The 20,471-nt window shown below is 34.7% G+C and overlaps 2 protein-coding genes across 9 annotated transcripts in view; one reads left to right on the top strand and one right to left on the bottom strand.

Annotated features, from left to right (window-relative positions):
* Window positions 1-20,471, bottom strand: part of MACIR (macrophage immunometabolism regulator) — a 790,687-nt gene that overhangs the window by 460,771 nt on the left and 309,445 nt on the right. The window lies entirely within an intron of this gene.
* On the top strand, window positions 4,200-18,952 carry NUDT12 (nudix hydrolase 12). Of its 5 annotated transcripts, none has more exons than XM_021084593.2 (7): window positions 4,200-4,289; window positions 7,053-7,260; window positions 7,784-8,373; window positions 11,389-11,556; window positions 12,637-12,750; window positions 15,583-15,782; window positions 16,574-18,952. In XM_021084593.2, the coding sequence occupies exons 2-7, from the start codon at window positions 7,055-7,057 to the stop codon at window positions 16,682-16,684; spliced, it is 1,389 nt and encodes a 462-aa protein (XP_020940252.1). In that variant the 5' UTR covers window positions 4,200-4,289; window positions 7,053-7,054; the 3' UTR covers window positions 16,685-18,952. The 5 variants fall into 5 exon arrangements, with proteins under 5 accessions (XP_020940252.1, XP_020940250.1, XP_084870323.1 ...); XM_021084591.2 differs by having other exon boundaries at window positions 7,049-7,260; XM_085014197.1 differs by having other exon boundaries at window positions 4,200-4,506; window positions 7,113-7,260.

Here is a 20,471-nt window from a genome sequence, read left to right as displayed (position 1 = left end):
AATATCAGGATTTTATGCTGTGTTTTTCTGACTTATCTGACACATAGTGGATTCTTAAATACCTCCTTAAAATCTGGACTACTAACCTACTTTTACCTCTAAGTTTGCTCCTGCTCTTTTAAGGGTCTAAGTTCTTCCCAGAAAAGGAGGAAAGGAAGAAGCCCTGACAAACATATTCTGTCCTTCCATTGTTCCTGGCCCTTTAAAACCCAGTTCAGAAGTCACCTCATCACTGTTTTCTGTATTATTCAGAACAGATTTGTTATGGTAAGGTAGCTATTTAACTTCGAAATCTCAGGGGCTCACACCAAAAAAAAATTTATTGCTTGCTTATACGAAGTCCACTGCAAATCTGGCAGCTCTCCACACACAGTAGCTCCCTCCCTACTGTTAATGCCAGTCCTATATCCTAGTGAATTAGGCATCTTAACAAGCCACACCCATGTTTCCAAGTTTCTTCTTTCTTTTTTTTCTGCTTTTTGGGGCTTATGGAAGTTCCCATGCTAGGGGTTGAATCTGAGCCACAGCAACACAGGATACAAGCCACATCTACATGCCAATCAAAATTTCAGGCACTGAACTGCAATAACAATGATTCTAACATACACAACAAAAAAACAGCATGTTCTAAAATGAGTGACAATGGTGATTTATTTAATGATGGTTAATGATTTTTCTCAAGTTATACAAAGGAAGCTATATACCATACAATATAAGTTATGAATTGAAAGGGGGAAGAAAATCCTTGCCATAGTTTAGCTTTGTCCAGAAGCAAACCCTGTGCAAGGATTCACATGCAATTGGTTATCTAGGAGGAAACAATGATAGGTGAGGGAGGAAATGAGACAGGGAAGGAAAGGCAGGCAAAAAAGGGCAGGTTATTAATTAAGTGTAAACTGTGGGTAAAAAGAACCAAATTCCACTGGAGGAATCTGGCAGCCAGTCTAGATAGTGTAGTCAGTGTATTCAAAGAGTGAGAAAGGCTGAGGTATTTATACATTCACTACATCAGTCATTAGCTGAAAGGGTTGCTCCCAGGCAGTACTACTTATCTGGCATTGCTGATTTGTGGAGCAGGATGACAAGGAGGGCTCTGGTGGCCAGAAATAGCCCTCAGGCAAAGAAATACAGCTGCTCAAAATTGGAAGAAGGGCAAGCATACACTTAAGTGGCAAGAACAATGAATGCTGGTGGTAAAAAAATAATCATATGGTCAGAAATGTCCTAGAAGAATCACAAGAAGAGGGACTTGAGCTAGGATTTCAGAAACGGGTTGGATTGGGTTAAGGAATAACATTTAAGTTAGGAAAAGTGGCATGAGCAAAAGTACTGAGGTAAGAAAGAATAAGAGGTATCCTATGTCAGTTATAAGCCAGTTTCAAAGGATTAGAGAGATATTTTACACAGAATATTCTTGGGAAAATATGGCAAATATATATATATATATTGGGTCTATATTAGGGATGGTATCTAATGTTAGGCTAAAGAATTCTTTTTCTCTTAAGTTTTGAGTAACCTCTAAGTTTCTGCATGGAGAAACAATAAAATGAAAATATTATGGCATTAATATCTTTGTTGGCACCATTACTGTCCTTGGACTATGAATCCCTATTGGATAGGATCTGTATATATTCAAATTCCCTAAAAAAAGGTTTACATTCAGGAGTTCCCATTGCAGCTCAGTGGAAATGAATATGACAAGTATCCATGAGGATGCAGGTTGGGTCCCTGGCCTTGCTAAGTGGGTCAAGGATCCTGCGTTGCAGCGAGCTGTGGTATAGGGCACAGATGTGACCTGGATCCCATGTTGCTGTGGCTGTGGCTTAGGTCAGCAGCTGTAGCTCTGATTCAACCCCTAGTCTGGGAACTTCCATATGCTGCAGGAGCAGCCATAAAAAAGCAAAAAAAAAAAAAAGTAAAATATGCAGAAAAATAGTAAGCACCCCATTAGCAATGAGCACCCAAAGTACAAAGGCTATGGTATCTAAATACCATTTCCTATTAAAAGGAACCACTGCTCCTTGGAGAAAGGGCTGATCCCAAGTCTGTGCAGAATATTTACAACATGAGTCTAAAATATTTTGTTACGCCATAAAGGAAGTAAATTATCAAATGTTATAGTGGCCTCATCAATAGAAGTCAGGAGCCCATTTTAGAGAGTTCCCACTGGCCAAAGAAAAAATTTGAGCATTAAAATGAATATTATATAAATATATTAAAATGTTAACACCCATGAATCCATTAATATATATGAAAGATATGAAGAAACTAACTCATTCTGAAAACTAGGGAAAAAAGGGGGAAAAACACACATTTATCCTACTCTTCCTATAAAAACTGTAGAAATAAATGAGGTATTGTTTTATTATAAAAGAATTTTTGTTAGTAAATGAAGAATGAATGATCAAATAAGAATAGTACCATTTTGCAACTCCTAGTGAAATACTGGACATAGGTTGTAATCACCAATGGCTACTAAAACTATTAGATGAGAAGGAAAATTTGTTATAATAAATTTGATCAAGTTGACAACATCTGAACCCAGTAACTAATCATAAATGACAGAAAGATAACCAGATAGTGTATTGCTCTTCAGGTCATACAATAGGAAGTAAACAGTAATAGCTATGAAGTCTTTTCAGGGAAAAAACAAAAAATTCTTAATTTGAATAATCCTGAATATTTAACTACTAGTCACAAAAAAAAAAAAAAGAGGAAAGGACATCATAGATTATAGGTATCCAATAGGTATCCAAAAACTTGCAAAATTCTACAGAATCACTATTTTTTAACAAACTGCAATGAAAAAATTAAAGGGGAACCTACAGACTGAAAAAAATCAAATGTAATGTAGAAACAGTGTTTAGGTCTTGATTTGAGCAAATCAACTGTAAATCAGAATAAAGCTTAAGACAATTAAATTTGATATTGAATGCCCTTTATGATATTACAGTATTGTTAAAATATTAGGTGTATTAATCATGTTGCAGTTATGTTCGTTTTAAAATCCCTTTTATATTTGATATTCATAATTCCAGAAAGCTTATTCTTAAATATATATCGATAAAATAGTATTGTGCCTGCCTGGAGCTTTCTTCAAAAACCTCCGAAAGACTAGGAGGAAGACTATATATTAACCACTGTCTAGTCTACACTAGTTGATTAATACAGGTGAGTTCATTAATATATTTTAAGATACGTTTGAATACAAAGATTGGGTATTCCAAGTTAACCATACTTAGTGTTTCTGACCTCCTTCTCATCGCCGAAATCATTAAAGAATGAAGACAACTACTCACGGAAAGAAGCACAGAACAAAGTTGGAAAAAATACTTATGAAAGTACAATGTCGGCAGGTACATAATGTCACTTCGAAAATACGAAATTTATTTCCGACGCTTAAAATGAGGCCAAGAAGCAGTGGCCAACCTTTAAACTCCTTAACTGTCACTGAATGACAAGGGTGCAGTTTAGTAAATAAAAAAATCCCTGGTCTGACGGGTAGAAGACCACCAACACCGAACTTTCTAACTAGGGACTCTATAGGTGTGGGGGCATAAAAGCGCGGAAAATTAAATAATAAAAAACAGCAATAATAATAATTGCGTTGTGTGTACTAGCTGTCGATTTCGCATTGTTCTAAGGGCTTTGCATACATTATCCTATTCAAAGTTCGTAACAACCCAAGGAAGTGTGGGCAATTGATAAATACCTTTTAAAGGACTCCTGAAAGAGGTAGGCATCCGCACATGTTATCATTTCTCAGATGAGGAGACTGAGGTTCAGAGACCAACAACTTGTTTAAGGTCATATACTGGAATGACTTGGTCCGGCCGATATTCTCTACTTACTTAACACTGAAGAATGCTTTGAATACTCCAACGCGTTGACCTATATCCACGATTAGCCTGGTGGGTGTGAAATTTTGGAGAATTTGAAACCGTTTCCACAGACCTATAGTTTTTCACCGCTCTACACACCTCGGTCTCATTCTGATAAAAACCAAATCAAAACAGCCCTTCACTCACCGCCAGGAAGCGGGTCCTCCCAACTGGGAGCTCCAGCCCCAGGGTTCCCCACCGCCACCACCCCGGAGCCTCGCGCCTTCTGGAATCTTGGAGTCTGCGACCTGCAAACTACATCTCCCATAAAGTCGTGCGGGGACACCGGTGGCGGAGGGAGGGGTCGCCGGAAGTTCCAGAAGCTCCATCCGGCGCCAGGGAGAGTGAGTGTGTATTTTCCCGGTCTTTCGACTACATCAAGTTTTTTTCTACCCTGGTCGCATTTGGGTTAGTAACAGCTTCGGCGAGTTAGCCACTTCCAGTGCCCCTTCCGGAGCCGGTAACCAGTTCCCCGGTGCGCTTGGATCTCCGCGCTGTCTGGCCGGCTCTGCTGGATGGTGTGGCGCAGCCGCGCGCTGGGGTGCGGGTGCAGGCGCCACGGACTTTGCAGCCCAGGCTCACAGGAGGCGGCTGGAGACGCAGCCGATCCTGCGCAGTCTTTGAGGTGGGAAAAAAGAAGGGCTTCTCCTGGAGTTCTCTTGTGGCGGGTTGTCACTGCAGTGGCTTATGTTGCTGTTGTGGCGCGGGTTCGATCCCTGACCCAGGAACTTCCACGTACTGGGAGCAACAAAGTGCTGCTTCTTTGTGGTTTCATTTTATTTTTTAAAAAAATGTAATTTCACAGTAGTGGCAAGAAGATAAACTCTCAAGGCATTCGAATGTCTAGGAGAGATTGGAGAGACCATGCATGGGTGGTGCTTGGTCACACTTGGTCCATTAGACGGCCTCTTGAATGCCCAAGGACTAATAGTAGGTTATGTCAGGACAAAGCAGTATTTGAGGACTGCTCCGTCTCTTGAGCCATAACTCCATCATGAGCCCAGGTTATGCATTGGTAAATATGGATGTTGATTTGGTTAAAATCTAAGACCTTTAAAACCTAAGATTCTTTAAAATGACTTCTCAGAATAATCCATGTTCTTATCAGAAAGCAAGGGCAGCATTTAGCTCACTGAATTACTCATCCTGCCTTCAATTCCTTACCTTCAGGAGAACCAATGAGAAATGAAAAAAGTAAATCAAGAAGTAGAGCTGGACTTTAGACTGTTGTGTGCTCTTCTGGAATGAGTAAAGGTTCTATTTCTCAATGGCTTTTCTGCTGAGGAAGTGTTATGTTTTCCACTTCTTTTTCTCCTGCAAATACTGTATGTATAAGCATTGCAATGGGGTACTTTAGTGAATAATATAATGTTTTTAGAGGCCAGTTTTCCCTCACCCTGGAGTGAGTGTCCTGTGGAAAAGGTGAGGAAGTGACCATGACTTAAATATTTCTTAAAGTGAACCTAACTGAAGAACCTATATAATATGATTTCATTTCCACAGTTGAAGGACGAGGCATCTTCAAAAAGAAATCATACATGAGTCAGTATACAGCAGTGCAAAATAAAGTCCTGAAAAGTTGTAGCTTTTATTGTTCATAATATTTTTAAAGCATTTAGAAATCTTAATATGAACAGTGAGGTAAATTCTAAAGTAAATTAAAAGAAATAAAAAATTGTTTTCTTTACTCCAAATTAATTTGTGTATAGGTTTTCAATATTTTGTTTCCATTCCTGTAAGTAGTTCTGACTTATCTATAGGTAGCAGAAAGATATAAACAGGAAAGGTGAAAAGACACAAAATAAGAAAGTTAATCTCTAGCCCATTTTTTTTCTTTAACTTTTGTCATGCTACTCCTACTACAAAATTGATCAACCATATTGCAGTGTCAGAACCCTAGAGACAACTGCTGTCAAAAATTATGGATTATAACCTTTCTTTTTTTTAGCCTCAGTATCTTGGGCTCAGAATAGTAGAAGCCTAGTTAGAATTCCCAAATCTTTTCTTAATAGCTTTTCATGGGAAAAAAAATCATACCTTAAAAAAGTACTTTGAGAAGTTTATAGACAACTGAAATATGAACCATTTCCTCAAAAAAAAAAAAAAAAGCACCTCACTTTATGCCCTACAAATTTAATACACGATTGGGCAACATTAATTAAAAAACGTAGAGTAATTATTTTGTATACTTCTCCTTACTAAAGCAACAGTGGCAAAGCAGACAAAGGTAATGATTTAAAAAGCTTCTGCAATTCAAGGATAGACAAAGAGTCTCACAGAAGAATGTCCAAAAATAGAACCAAAATGTACGTTAATCTAATTTATGACAAGAATAATAATGCAAGGCAATGGGACAGAAATGGTAATTTCAACAATGATGCTTAGTCAAATGGATTACCTATTGGGATAAAAAAAAAGTATCCTGACCCCTACCTCACACCAGAATCAAAAATCAATCCCTGATGTATTGCAGAATTAGTTGTGCAAGGTAAAACAATAAATTGTTTTCATGTGAAACTCAGCTTTTGAATAATTAGCTATAGGATGATAATTTCCCTTAGAGGACAGACCTGTTTCTGATACCAAAGAATCTAAGAGAAGACTACTCGTCGTCTGTTAAAAACATCTGCCTTTATTTCCGTCTACTTTAACTCCCCTCAAGCCCTGATCCACACTGAAGTCCCTATGATCTATCTCAAATACCCCTTTGTCTTTGTAGTATCTGTTACCTGACTCCTTTTCAATGATTTTGCACCCTTCGACTGTATTACCAAAGTTCTTTATACATTATTTAATACACTCCCACGTGTTGAGTTATATTTAAAATTCTCAACAGATAACAATTTGAAATGTATGCTATGATGAGAGCTGACTACTAATTAACTTTTAAAACTTTTTTAAGGAGTATATTGTTTTAGGAATTCCCTCATGGCTCTGAGGGTTAAGGATCCAGCATTGTCACTGCTGTGGCTCTGATTACAGCTGTGAAACAGGTTTGATTCCTGGCCTAGGAGCTTCTATATATGGAGGGTGCAGCCAGAAAAAAAGAAGTACATTGTTTGAGAAACCATAACTAATGTTTTAATTATATTAGCATTGTAGTAATGTTGAATCTTTGAGAAAAAAATAAAAAACAATTTCAAATGAGTTTTTTTCCTGTTTTTAAGGAAGAAATGTCTTTTGTAAAAAGGAGTCCAAACCAAGAAATAATTTCCCAATTTCACCATTCAGCAGCAGAAGGGGATATTGCCAGATTAACATTAATACTCAGTCATTCTCCATCTCTTCTCAATGAAACTTCTGAAAATGGATGGACTGCTTTAATGTATGCTGCAAGGAATGGGCACCCAGATGCTGTCCAATTTCTACTCGAGAAAGGGTAAACATTTTAGGCTACTGGTTTAATTTCTGGATACATATTTTCTTTTAAATTTTTCTTATAGTCATAATTTTAACATTGGGCTTGTAAATACCTCATTGAATAGTCTTATTATATAGTAACAGCATAATTTCTAATTAAAAACTTAATTTTTATTGGGGAATTAGTTCTTCATATTTAATAGCAAAGAAACTTATGAGTTAATCTAATTTTTTCTCCAAAAAAGTAAATCTACCCATTATGACCACTAAAAACTCCTTGTAAAAATGTATTATCTCCTTATAGCACATAAAACTTACACTTTTTATTTTATAACCTTCCAGAAATTTTAAATACCCACTATCTCTAACTTTTAATCATTTATGATTATTTCTTTTAAACTTTCCATGAGTATGTTATGTGCTAAATGAAAAAATACATGTAATTATTAGAGGGGCTATCATGTACATCTTAAAATATCTTATTATAATAAATACTAAAGAAAATATTTCTCTCCTATTTTATTTTTTGCTTCCATCCATAGGTGTGACAGATCGATTGTAAATAAATCAAGACAGACTGCACTGGATATTGCTAAATTTTGGGGTTATAAGCATATAGCTAACTTACTAGCTAATGCTAAAGGTGGGAAGAAGCCTTGGTTCCTAACCAGTGAAGTGGAAGAATGTGAAAATTATTTTAGCAGGACACTACTAGACCGGAAAAGTGAAAAAAGAAATAATTCTAACTGGTTATTAGCAAAAGAAAGCCATCCAGCCACAGTTTATATCCTTTTCTCAGATTTAAATCCCTTGGTTACTCTAGGTGGCAATAAAGAAAGTTTCCAACAGCCAGAAGTCAGGCTTTGTCAGCTCAACTACACGGATATAAAGGATTATTTGGCTCAGCCTGAGAAGATCACCTTGATTTTCCTTGGAGTAGAACTCGAAATGAGAAAAGAGTTATTTAATTATGCTGGGGAAATCTCAAGAGAAGAAGAAGATGGGTTGGTTGCCTGGTTTGCTTTAGGTATAGATCCTGTTGCTGCTGAAGAATTTAAGCAAAGACATGAAAATTGTTATTTTCTTCATCCTCCAATGCCAGCTCTTCTGCAATTAAAAGAAAAAGAAGCTGGTAAGAAGAACACTGTTTACCTGTACTGGTAACAAACTGGCTTTTGGAACTGGATTAGAAGTGCATGTGTCCACAATTTCTAAGAGACACACTTTTTCTAGAAACTTCTAAAGGTTTTACCTTAGGGGACTACATTTCTGGGCAGTTATAGCAGTTTCAATCAGTTAGGATTAGTTTCCCCAGAATTAACCCTAGTGCATACTGGTGTCATTTGATTTTTTCGGTGAATGATTATTGACCACCTCCTATACATTGAGCATAATGCAAAGACCTTGACTGTTTCGCTTTGTTGTGTGCTTCTGGTTATGCCAGTTCATGTAGGGTCTTATATACCATGGTAAGAAATGAGGGGGTTTATTATAAATTCCATTTAAATGTTATAACTTGGCCTACATTTAAAAAAACAAAACTCATTTTGGCTTCTTTGTAGATCATGAATTGTAGGTAATTAAGTGTGGAAGTCAGGAGTCTTGTTAAGAGGAGATTAGAGATTTCAACAGCCTAAATAAGAGAGTACAGTAGCTTGGATTAGTCAGGTAGGGAGAAAGGGAGAGTTTGAGATGTTCTGAAGGTAGAACTGATAGGGCTTAATCATTAGGTTTAGACTCCTATTAGTAAGAGAGAGATGATAGTAACCTTGACTATAGCCTGAGTTGTTGGGTGATAACAGGAGAGATGGAGGAAAAGAGGTACATTCAAGATACATTCTGGAGAGAAAATCAGCAGTGCTTGCTAATGGGATAAGTGTGGGTATATAATAATGAAGGAAAAGGTCAAAAATGGCTGCTAGGTTTGAGACTTTGGTGATTTGGTAGATAATTATACCATTTCTTGATTAAATAATGTATTGTGATGGGTAGAGCAAGGGTAGCAGGACAGACTTGAAGTATGTAAATCAAGATCTTAGTTTGGGGCATGTTAAGTTTCAGAAAAGGATAACAGATTCTGAAGAAAGAGGAGAAGAACCGAAACATTACCCATATGGGAGTCATCAACACAAAGGCAATATTTAAATCCTGGGTAACTAGTGAGATTACATAGAGAGTTGAGAGCAGGCACGAAAGAGAACCTCAGAATTGTATCTGAATCCCCCTAAATTTAGAGGTCAGATAGAAGGAGAGGAACCATAAAAGATGATACTGACAATGTGGCTATAACATAAGAAAAAAGGAAGGTAGGCTCATGGAAACCAAGAGAGGAAAGGATTTCTTGGAAGTAGTAGTAAAATCTGTTGAATGCTGCTGAGAATTTGAGTAGGAAGAAGACAAAGATTTTTTTTAAAGGATATTGGTTTGATTACATGAATATGTTGATGAATTTGAGAAGAGAAGTATCAGAGGAGTAGAAGGAATAGAAGGTGTAGCGTGGTAGACTGAAGAGTTAACGGGAAGTGAGGGAGGGGTCACTGGCCTGTGTCCACCTTCCCGTAAGTGACGTTGTAGGCTCTCCCAGAGACTGCTTAGACACTCTTCCCCAAATCTGGAATGGTATGTTTTATCCTCCACATCTATGGGGAAAAATTACACTTTTTAGAAGAAGAAGATATTTTCTTCTCTTTGAAGCTGTATAGTTAAATTTCTTTTTTTCTTTTTAGGGCCGCTCCTGTGGCATATGGAAGTTCCCACGCTAGGGGTCAAATGAGAATTGCAGCTGCCGGCCTATATATACCACAGCCACAACATGAGATCTGAGCCGCATCTGCAGTCTACACCAGAGCTCACAGCAATGCCGGATCCTTAACCTGCACGAGGCCAGGGATTAAAATCACCTTCTCATTGATACTAGTTGGGTTCTTAACCCACTGAGCCACAATGGGAAATCCTGTAAATTTAATTTTAAGATCAAAAGGATCTTTTTTTTTTTTAACTAGTAAGGAAACAGACCCTTTTACTCAACTGCTCTGTAACCTTACACAGATACTTAACCTCTGTCTGCCTCGGTTTCCTCCTCCCAAAAATGAGGATAATTAAAAGTATACCTATGTTAAAGGGTTGCTCTAAACATTAAATAAGATGATATATGTAAAGATTTTTGTATGGCATTTGGCACATACTGAGTACTCAGTAAATGTTAGCTTTTCTTATTGTGATGATACTGAAATAATGGAGATACCATAAGGTAAATTATATATTACAGTATAACATAGCAGGCAAATATTTAATCTGGCCACGTTCATTGAATTTTAGTGTTACATTTGTTATTTAAGGTGTATTAGTTCCATTCCCCCAGTTTAAAAGATTGTTATTGATGGTTATGATTATTTTTTTATTTCAAAATCCTTAGACCAAATAATGCATTTTAGGGGAGAGCAGGTTTGAGCAGGTTTAAGAAAGAGCAGGCATTTGAAATATAGCATTTCTACTCTTATTGCCCCAATTGTAATATTTTTGGTAACACCATATTAATTCTTTTTTGAAGTATCAGGGTAAAGGCTATGGACAAAGTAAATATTCTAAGATTCTATTAGACATTTTTGTCATATAGTTAATCTTGAAAGTTGTAAATAATTTTTTTTAATATTCTGTGTAGTTTCTAGTTAAAAACAGGATAAGTTCCATAGTGACAGGAACCAGTCTTGTCATAGTCACCAAGGAAAGCACAGGTGGGCCTAGAGTTTCCTAGTAATATTTCCTTTATGGTTCAAATCTAGGTTAGGAACTATCTTCATAGTTTATTTTGATAAATGTCACTACTTTAAAGTCACTATACACTGGAATCATGTATACCCAAAATTTACACATCACCTCTAGTAAAAGTGTAAGCTAATACAGTGTATATGGATGTTAGTATATGTATCTTATATGAGAGTTGTATTTTATTAGTCCAAATTGTCACTTGTAAAATTAAATCTTTAAAATACAGGTCATAAAAATAGGAATACTAAAATCCTTGACTGCACAGCTATTCAGAAAATACAGTGTACTTCTTCATTATGACTTAAGAATGTTTTACCTATATATTAATTTGTTTACAGTTTGTCACAGAATTAAAACTTTTTCTTTGCTTGTCTTATAGGAGTTGTAGCTCAAGCAAGATCTGTTCTTGCCTGGCACAGTCGATACAAGTTCTGCCCAACCTGTGGAAGCGCAACTAAAATTGAAGAAGGTGGCTATAAAAGAGTATGCTTAAAAGAAGACTGTCCTAGCCACCATGGTATTCACAATACATCATACCCAAGAGTTGGTAAGCCTTTTCTTTTACAGTGAAATCTAAACTATATGAAAATCTTAGGGAATAAGACATTCTGGAAAGACAAGATTTTGAGCTGCTGAGGAGTTTACTTTTTTATTAAAAGCATGTTTAATTTAACCATTGACTATAAGTATTACAGTATTACATCCTTTGAGCACTTTTAAGTAAAAGGACATTGTACATAACTATCCACTTCTTAACTCTGAGTCAATCAGTATGAATTTGATGTCTAGAGATACATGATTTTAAAAGCCTACTCTCTGGGTCCACTTGGTCAAGAGAAAAAAGAAGCCCTGATAGTCCAGTGCCTGTATGTGGCATCATCAAAGCAGTACAGCCTGGCGCTAGCTTCCCATTACTGCTAGGATCTGCTAATCCTTTCTTTCCTGCAAAATTGCTGCTTTCATTTGGCTGTGGCTTTGGAAATCTGATAAACCAGCCCTTTAAAACTGTGTGAAAAAAAGATAGACTTAGCAACACCTGATAAGGGTAAACTGTTTTCCCTGCTTAGGAGCCTTTTACATTTGATTACTGGTTCTCATTCATGATCTAGTAAGGCAAATTCACAAATTAGTGACTTTGGGAGAGATGAACTATGATTTAAATTAACGTTTACTTTTTTAATGGCTTAAACTTATCATGGAGCCATACTAACTTTTAAAAACATTTTGTTAAGGATTGGGATGGAAGGAAGAGGGAAATGTACTACATTTACCATGGTAAAATTTGAATTTTCTCCATACCACTCTATTACCTACTCAATCTTTTTTCTAATTAAAAATTAAGAATAAGCCAAGCATACCATAAATACGTAAGAAATGTTGCTGTATGTTGCTATTAAGATGAGAGAGAAGACAAAAATGATTTTTCTTTAGCTTCCATACATATGGTATTCAATTTCCCTGAAATACTCTGTCTTCAGGCAGAAAGAAGCCATCTCTTCTAAGTAGGTAAAAGTCTTGTTCTTATAGGAGGTACATGTTTTTATTATCCTACTAGGCAGTGACTCTTCATGATGAGTCTTAATTATTTTCTCCTGTCATTCATACATCTGACTTTATTTTTCAACAGATCCAGTAGTAATCATGCAAGTTATTCATCCAGATGGGACCAAATGTCTTTTAGGCAGGCAGAAAAGATTTCCCCCTGGCATGTTTACCTGTCTTGCTGGATTTATTGAACCTGGTAAGCCTTTTCTTAATAATTTTATAGTACCTTTCAATAACTTATAATTCCCAAGTAAAAACTGTGACATTTTGAGAAATAATCTTTGATAAATCACTTTACAAAACTAGGATATTTTTAAATTTTTTTTTCTTTTTTGTCCACCCCCACGGCATATGGAGGTTCTAGGGATTGAATCCAGAACTGCAGCAATGCCAGATCTTTAACCCACTGTGCCAGGCTGGGGATCCAACCAGCATCTTCACAGAGACAAGCCAGGTCATTAACCCACTGTGCCACAGAGGGAACTCCTTTTTGTGTATTTCAAATGGCATAATTTTTGTTTTTATTAGAATAATTTTGTCTGATTTAAAAATTCATTATTTGCTCTTTCCTGTAGCTTTCATATATTGCTCTTACCCTCATATATGCATGATTTATACCTCACTTCCTTTTGTACTAGATTCAGTTTTCACCTTTTCAAAGAGGGCTTCCCTGGTAGCCCCAAGTACATTAGTTAGCCCCATACCCCGCATTCACAGTCCCTGTTGTTCAGCCTGGTTTTTCCCTATGGCAACTGATCACCACCTAACATGGTATATATGTATTTATCTATATACCTACCTCTTTATTTATTATTTGCTGGTAACTAAAAGTAAATTCTGTAACGGCAACGACTTTATTTATTGCTGTATCCCAAACCCTTAGAGCATATGCCTTATATGTCATAGGAGTTCAGTAAATAAATATTTGTGGAGTAAATGAATGAATATATCCATTTAACACATGTTTAATCTCAACTTCTAATACTAACCTACATTGATAGATAATACTACTGCTAAACATACGTAGTGCCATACTCTGTTCCTAAGGCTTTCCATTTATTAAATCATATAATCCTCATACGACCTTATAAATTAGGTACTATTTCAGCAGTTTTATAGATGGGGGCGCTAAGGCACAGGGGCTAAATAACTTGCCCAAGATCAAACAGCCAGTAAATGATAGAGCAGAGATTCAAACCTGGGCAGTTTGGCTCTGAGTCCACAGTCTTAATAACTATGCTGCCTTTAGTAGTTCTAGGTCTTTTTTTTTAACTGCTGTGTAGCCTTCCAGTTATGAATATTCTGCAATTCATTTATCCATTCTAGTATTGGACATTTAGTTTATTTCAAAGCTCTTGCTATTACAAACAACACTGCAGTGAATATTCTTAAACTATTCCATGTACACATTTACAAAGAGTAATATCAGAATAATAATAGGGTATGTATCTGAGAGTAGGACTGCTCACTCATAGAATTTGAGCATCTTACCCTTTTCCACATAGAGCCTAATTGTTCTCTGAAGTGTTCCTGCCAACTTACACTCCCTCTGGAAGTACATGAAATGTTCTTTTATTCCATATATTCACCAAGTTAGGAATTTCAGGATTTTTATTTGCCATTCTAATGGATAAGAAATGGTATGTCATTGTAGTTTTAATTTTTATTGCACTGTTGATGGAGTATCTTTTTCAAATGTGTATTAGGCATCCACTATTTTTTCTCTGAAATTTACATGTTTATGTTCTTTGCCTGTTTTTGTTTTGGTTTTTTATCTTTCTTTTACAGATTTTAGGATTTTTAAAATATGTATTATATGCTTGTCTTTATTTAGTTATAGTCTTGAACATATTTTATGCCAGTCTACGAGTTGTCTTTTCACTGTATTTTTAATGAATAACTTTAACTTTAATATAAGAAATTACCAATCTATTTGAAATAGAAAGCTATATTTAAATAGCAAAATAGGAGTTTCTGTCGTGGCTCAGTGATTAACTGAGGTTGAGGGTTCGATCCCTGGCCTTGCTCAGTGGGTTAAGGATCTGGTGTTGCCCTGAGCTGTGGTATAGGTCGCAGACGCGGCTCGGATCTGGCATTGCTGTGGCTCTAGCGTAGGCGGGCAGCCACAGCTCCGATTAAACCCCTAGCCTGGGAACCTCCATATGCCGTGGGTGTAGCCCTAGAAAAGGCAAAAAGACAAAAATAAATAAATAAATAATAAATAAATAGCAAAATATTTTTAAACTTCCACATAAACTTAGAAACTATTCCCTTTATTCTAATTCTCAATTTCAACAAATCAGATTCCACATAATCTTAGAAACTATTCCCTTTATTCTAATTCTCAATTTCAACAAATCAGAAATATAAGGCAAATTTGTAGGTATCACTTATTTTATCTTAGTTGGGTCAACAGTTATCTAGAGAAAAATTACCATTAGAAAGAAAAAAATGTTCCTTCATCTTATGGTATTTGGGATCCAAGCCACGTCTGCGACCTACACCACAGTTCACAGCAACATCGGATCCCCGACCCACTGAGTGAGGCCAGGGATCAAACCTGCATCCTCATGGATACTGGTCAGATTTGTTTCCACTGCATCACAACAGGAACTCTCAGTTTTTAACTCTTTGGAAAAGAGTTATCTGCAATAATTATTTGACAACATAAAAAAAATCTCAAAATTTTAATGAGAAAAAGGTTAGATACATAAATAGTATAATCTATAAAATGCAGTGTTTAGCTAATAGTAAGTACATGCTGGATAGTTATAGATGTTATAATTCTTAAAATGACAAATTCAGACCTTTAAGAAATGAAAAGTTTCCTGGTGTTTTGATTCTGCATGTGGTCATATACTTTAGAAAATAATGTTTTTTGAATTCAAATCTAGTTTCAGGTTTCTGCTTTCTGATTCTTGGAATTGGATTTCTGTCCAAAGTGATTTCCAAATGTTTGAACCATTCAGAGCACAAAATGTCCAAGGTGTGTTCATCAGCTCCTTGTTCTTTTGCCCCATTTGATTAGGGGAGACAATAGAAGATGCTGTTCGGAGAGAAGTAGAAGAGGAAAGTGGAGTCAAAGTTGGCCATGTTCAGTATGTCTCTTGTCAACCATGGCCAATGCCCTCCTCCTTAATGATTGGTTGCTTAGCTGTGGCAGTGTCTACAGAAATTAAAGTTGACAAGAATGAAATAGAGGATGCCCGCTGGTTCACTAGAGAACAGGTAAAGTTCAATTTAATTTCCTTCTTCTATTGATTGTTCTCTGACTGTATTGGTTTGGGCATGTAGCAAGGATACATGTTTTCAGCAAGTTGAATGAACGGCTATGGCCCCCCTCATCATTCAGGTATTACAGTGTAATTTATAGCATTAAAACAAGTAGCTCAAAAAAAAAATCAGTAAAAATGCTTAAAAGTTTTGAAAATTTTTTGTTCATTTTAAATGTACTTAACAAGACTGACAGAATTGTATAGCAAAGCTACACTCACAGAACTTTTTAAAACTCATCCTTCAGTAATATAATGAAAGATAAATTACTTGTCTGTGTTTTGCATAACCCAAAGTCTTTGTATAGGAAAGAGATAGGTACACTGTAATGGTGAAGACTTAAAATCCTTTATGACTTTGTCTACACACAATTTTATGTTCAACCTCAAAAAGTAGAAATTAGATTTTTTTTTAGGATTTTACAGAAATGATAAAAGAGAACTTTTTTCAAAAGTCAATTTTCACTTTAAAAATAAGTATGTAGCAAATGCTTTGCTTTTTCACGACCTTGTTTTTGTCAGGTAAAATGCCTTTCTGGAATATTTTAAATATTGATCACTAACTCATTGAAGCAACTAAGAATACTGTATTAAATTTTGCATGATGAATGTGGATATTGTTGCTTTCCACTACTGTTATTTACTGTAAAAGTCATTCCATTTTAGTTGAATTGTATATATATAAAAAAGGGTATTTAAGTATGACAGTTTTGAAATCCTAATACATTTTATTATGGTGTATTTTAGGTTGTGGATGTTCTGACCAAAGGGAAGCAACAGGCATTCTTTGTGCCACCAAGCCGAGCTATTGCACATCAATTAATCAAACACTGGATTGGAATGAACCCCAATCTCTAAATCAGATAATTAAACTTTGACTATGTCTAATTGATTTCTAATCCCACTTATTCCTCAAGTGAGATTATAAATGTTTAGTGCTCTTTAGAATGTCACAACACAGATACCATATTGGGTTTTTAAACTGTACCATCTATCTTAACTACAAAATTTATATTTTTATAAATTAAAACATTGCCTCAGATTTTGTAAAATCTGACCATTCTCTGAACATTTTTTTTCGTTGTGCTCCACAATTTTATCTCACAAAACCATATTTCTAATACGAGAAAGCATACTGTAAAGAAATATGTTCAAAAAAAAAAAAAAAAACGTAAATCTAAACTCCAGCACCTCATGCAGGCATTAGACCATTCACTAAAATTCTTTTTTTTTTTTTTTTTTTTGAGAATGAGATAAAATATTTTGCTGAATTTTGAGCTTGATTTTTGGTATTTTTGACATCATAAAGGTCCTTTTGGTTGTCAGTAGCTGATTTTTACTCATCTTCTCATTGTAATCCACTTTTTCTCCTTTTTCCACTGTTCTATCAGTGCTCCGTTACAGTGTTGCTACTAATCTGTTTTGATCAATATTAAGAATTTTCTTTTTTAACACTTTTCTTAGTCATCAGTATAACCATACCCTCAGGAAAGGAAAACTTCAGTAAGAGCATGTCATTGTGTTTGGTACCCCCTTCTTAAACATAAAATTAATTAACATAATCTATTTGTTAACTGTACAAAGTTGTTCTTAAGATAAATCAGGATTCTCTGCTTTTTCACTGAAATTAAACATATTTGAAAAAATACTTTACAAAGGTCAGGTGTTAAATAAAATCCCAGAGAGATTTACTTATTTAATAAAAACAATGGCTTATGTCATTTTGTAATAAGGCATGTGTCTTCATTTGCAGAAAATTATATAATCATTACTAATAACTATTAAACTCAAATACAAATCCTAGTTTGGACCTTATTTCAACATATTCTGTGAAGCATTTATATAATAACTATATCTTAAAAATGAATCAGTAAAATTTTAGAGAAAGTAAATTGTAATTGTTCAAAACTTTGCAACATAGAACTGTCATTCTTGACAAGGCTGTTTTGAAATTGTTTAAAAGTTAATTTATAAATGTATAAATTTATGTACTTTGGCTCTTTACTATTATATGTTAGAACTGGAAGAGACCTTAAGGACAATATATGCAGTTCAATGCCCTTTTTTTAATAGATAAGGAAAATGAAATCCTGAAAGGTGAATTTAATTAATTTATCTATTAAAGATGAATCAATTAATTACTTGGTGAAAGTTACACAGTGACAGTTACTTATAATTGCTGATATGATTAATTGTAATAAAATAACAAAACAGTGTTTACTGTAGAAACTAGTACAGGATTCTCCCTCTAATAGGAAGTAGAAAGTATTACTGAAAGTATATCCAAAATAGGAGTTCCCCCTTTTGTACAGTGGATTAAGAATCTGACTACAGCTGCTGGGGTCTCTGAAGAGAGACCATCCCCAGCCAGCACAGCCAGTTAAAGGATCTGGCATTGTCACACACAACTATGACATAGGTCACATCTGCAGCTCAGATTCAGTTCCTGGTCTGGGAACTTTCATATGCCATGTGTGCAGCTTTAAAAAAAAAAAAAAAAAAAGAGTATATGCAATATAAATTAAAACAGGGTGATATGAAGAATAAATTTACTTTACCAAATACTGCTAATTAAAATTTTAGATACTAAAATTCATTTAATAAGTTAATTTTTGTGGACAAAACTTTATTTTACTAATGAACAATGATTTTCTTAGTAATTGATGAAGGCTTATTGATGTCAGGACTTTAGACAAAATTAAATCTTACATAGGACATTTAGATACATAATCAGATTTGAACTACATACGTATACAGAAAATGAAGTGCCTTGATTAGTATGAAATATAATGACTCAATGTCCAATTTTATCCCAGATGTAATTTTAATACTTACAGACTCTAAGATTACATCAGAAAATTACAGGTTTTCACAATATTAGGTTGGTCAAGTAAAATGTAAACTTTCAACAAAATGTTGTTATAAATTTAGTTTTGGATATTTAATCCTGTACTCAGGGAAAATCAATATCTAAGTAAATTATTGTTTTAATAATTATTCTTAAATTGCTAAGAATAGTTACATGTAAATATAAGGAATAGCCAAGAAATGGTAGAGGTTCAAGTGCCATGACTGTATTCTAATGAAAATGAAGGTAATAATACATTAAAATATTTATCTGTTTTCTCTGTTGTGTGTTATGTGTGGTTTTTTAATATGTTTTAATAAGTAGCTTCCAAAAAATGGAAAAAGCCAAATCCAGTCATCTTCTCCTGTTAGAATTAATGATGTGTAAACAAAATATACAAAAGTCTTTTTAAAAGTTGCCATATTTGGAAGGCTTAAAGTTTTTGTTTAAATATTTTTTAACTTTCTAATCTTACAGCTTGGGGTCATATATATTTGTATATATACAGACACATGAAGCCATATGTATGTTTTTTATATATACACACAGACTTAATATATACACAAATATATAGAGTTCAATAATTTTTATCTTTAGATTTAAAGTTATATATCTAGTATAATGTCTATTTTTATTACTTGCCTAATATTACCAGTCTTTGCATTTTTAATTTTTCACTTGTTTACTATTTATGGAAGGACTAGAAAAATTAGAAGCACTCATATTTTATTTAGTTGGAAAAAAAATTGAGTAACTTTTTCAAAGATAAGGTTAGAAACAGATAAAGACAGAAAAGAATGGAGCAACCGAGGGTGAGACCATGAGAAGGAACGAGAAAGTTTAAGTACATTAATAAGCCAAATAAATTTAATTTAATCTCACATAACCATAGACATCTGGTCCTAGAACAGTGTAGCTAATATGTATGTAGAAAAATACTAGATAGGGAAATCAATCAACATCACACACCACATTAACAACAGAAAAGTCAAAAACCACATGATCATCTCAATAGATGCATAAAAAGTATTTGACAAAAGTCCAACACCCATTCATGATAAAATCTCACCAAAATGGATATAGAAGGAACATACCTTAACATAATAAAAGCCATTTATGACAAACCCACAGCAAATATAATACTCAATGGAGAAAAGCTGAAAGACTTCCCACTAAAATCTGGAATAAAACAAGGGTACCTACTCTCACCACTGTTATTCAACATAGTATTGGAAGTTCTAGCCACAGCAATCAGACAAACAAAAGAAATAAAAGGCATCCAAATTGGAAGAGAAGAGGTAAAATTAACACTGTATGGAGATGACATGATACTATATATAGAAAACCCTAAGGACTCAACCCAAAAACTACTTGAACTCATCAATGAATTCAGCAAAGTAGCAAGATATAAGATTAACATTCAGAAATCAGTTGCATTTCTGTATACTAACAATGAAATAATAGAAAAAGAATATAAAAATACAATACCTTTTATAATTGCACCAAAAAAAATCATATACCCGGGAATAAACCTGACCAAGGAGGTGAAAGACTTATATGCTGAGAACTATAAAACATTAATCAAAGAAATCAAAGAAGATGTAAAGAAAGGGAAAGATATTCCATGTTCATGGATTGGAAAAATCAATATTGTAAAAATGGCCATACTACCCAAAGCAATCTACAGATTCAATGCAATCCCTATTAAATTACCCATGACATTTTTCACAGAACTAGAACAAATAATCCAAAAATTTATATGGAAACAAAAAAGACCCAGAATTGCCAAAGCAATCC

Source organism: Sus scrofa, chromosome 2, assembly GCF_054392235.1.
Source record: "Sus scrofa isolate SSC_HxYL_T2T_F1_AM1 chromosome 2, Sscrofa_HxYL_maternal_Yorkshire_Landrace_v2.0, whole genome shotgun sequence".
Lineage (NCBI taxonomy): Eukaryota > Metazoa > Chordata > Mammalia > Artiodactyla > Suidae > Sus > Sus scrofa.
The sequence above is the reverse complement of the archived record's forward strand: the minus strand, read 5'-3'. Positions and strand labels throughout refer to the sequence as shown.

Coding starts and splice junctions, on each gene's coding strand:
- NUDT12 (XM_021084593.2), top strand. CDS start 7,055: ATGTCTTTTGTAAAAAGGAGTCCAAACCAAGAAATAATTTCCCAATTT. Junction 12,751..15,582: donor TGCTGGATTTATTGAACCTG/GTAAGCCTTTTC, acceptor CCATTTGATTAG/GGGAGACAATAGAAGATGCT. Junction 15,783..16,573: donor GCTGGTTCACTAGAGAACAG/GTAAAGTTCAAT, acceptor GGTGTATTTTAG/GTTGTGGATGTTCTGACCAA.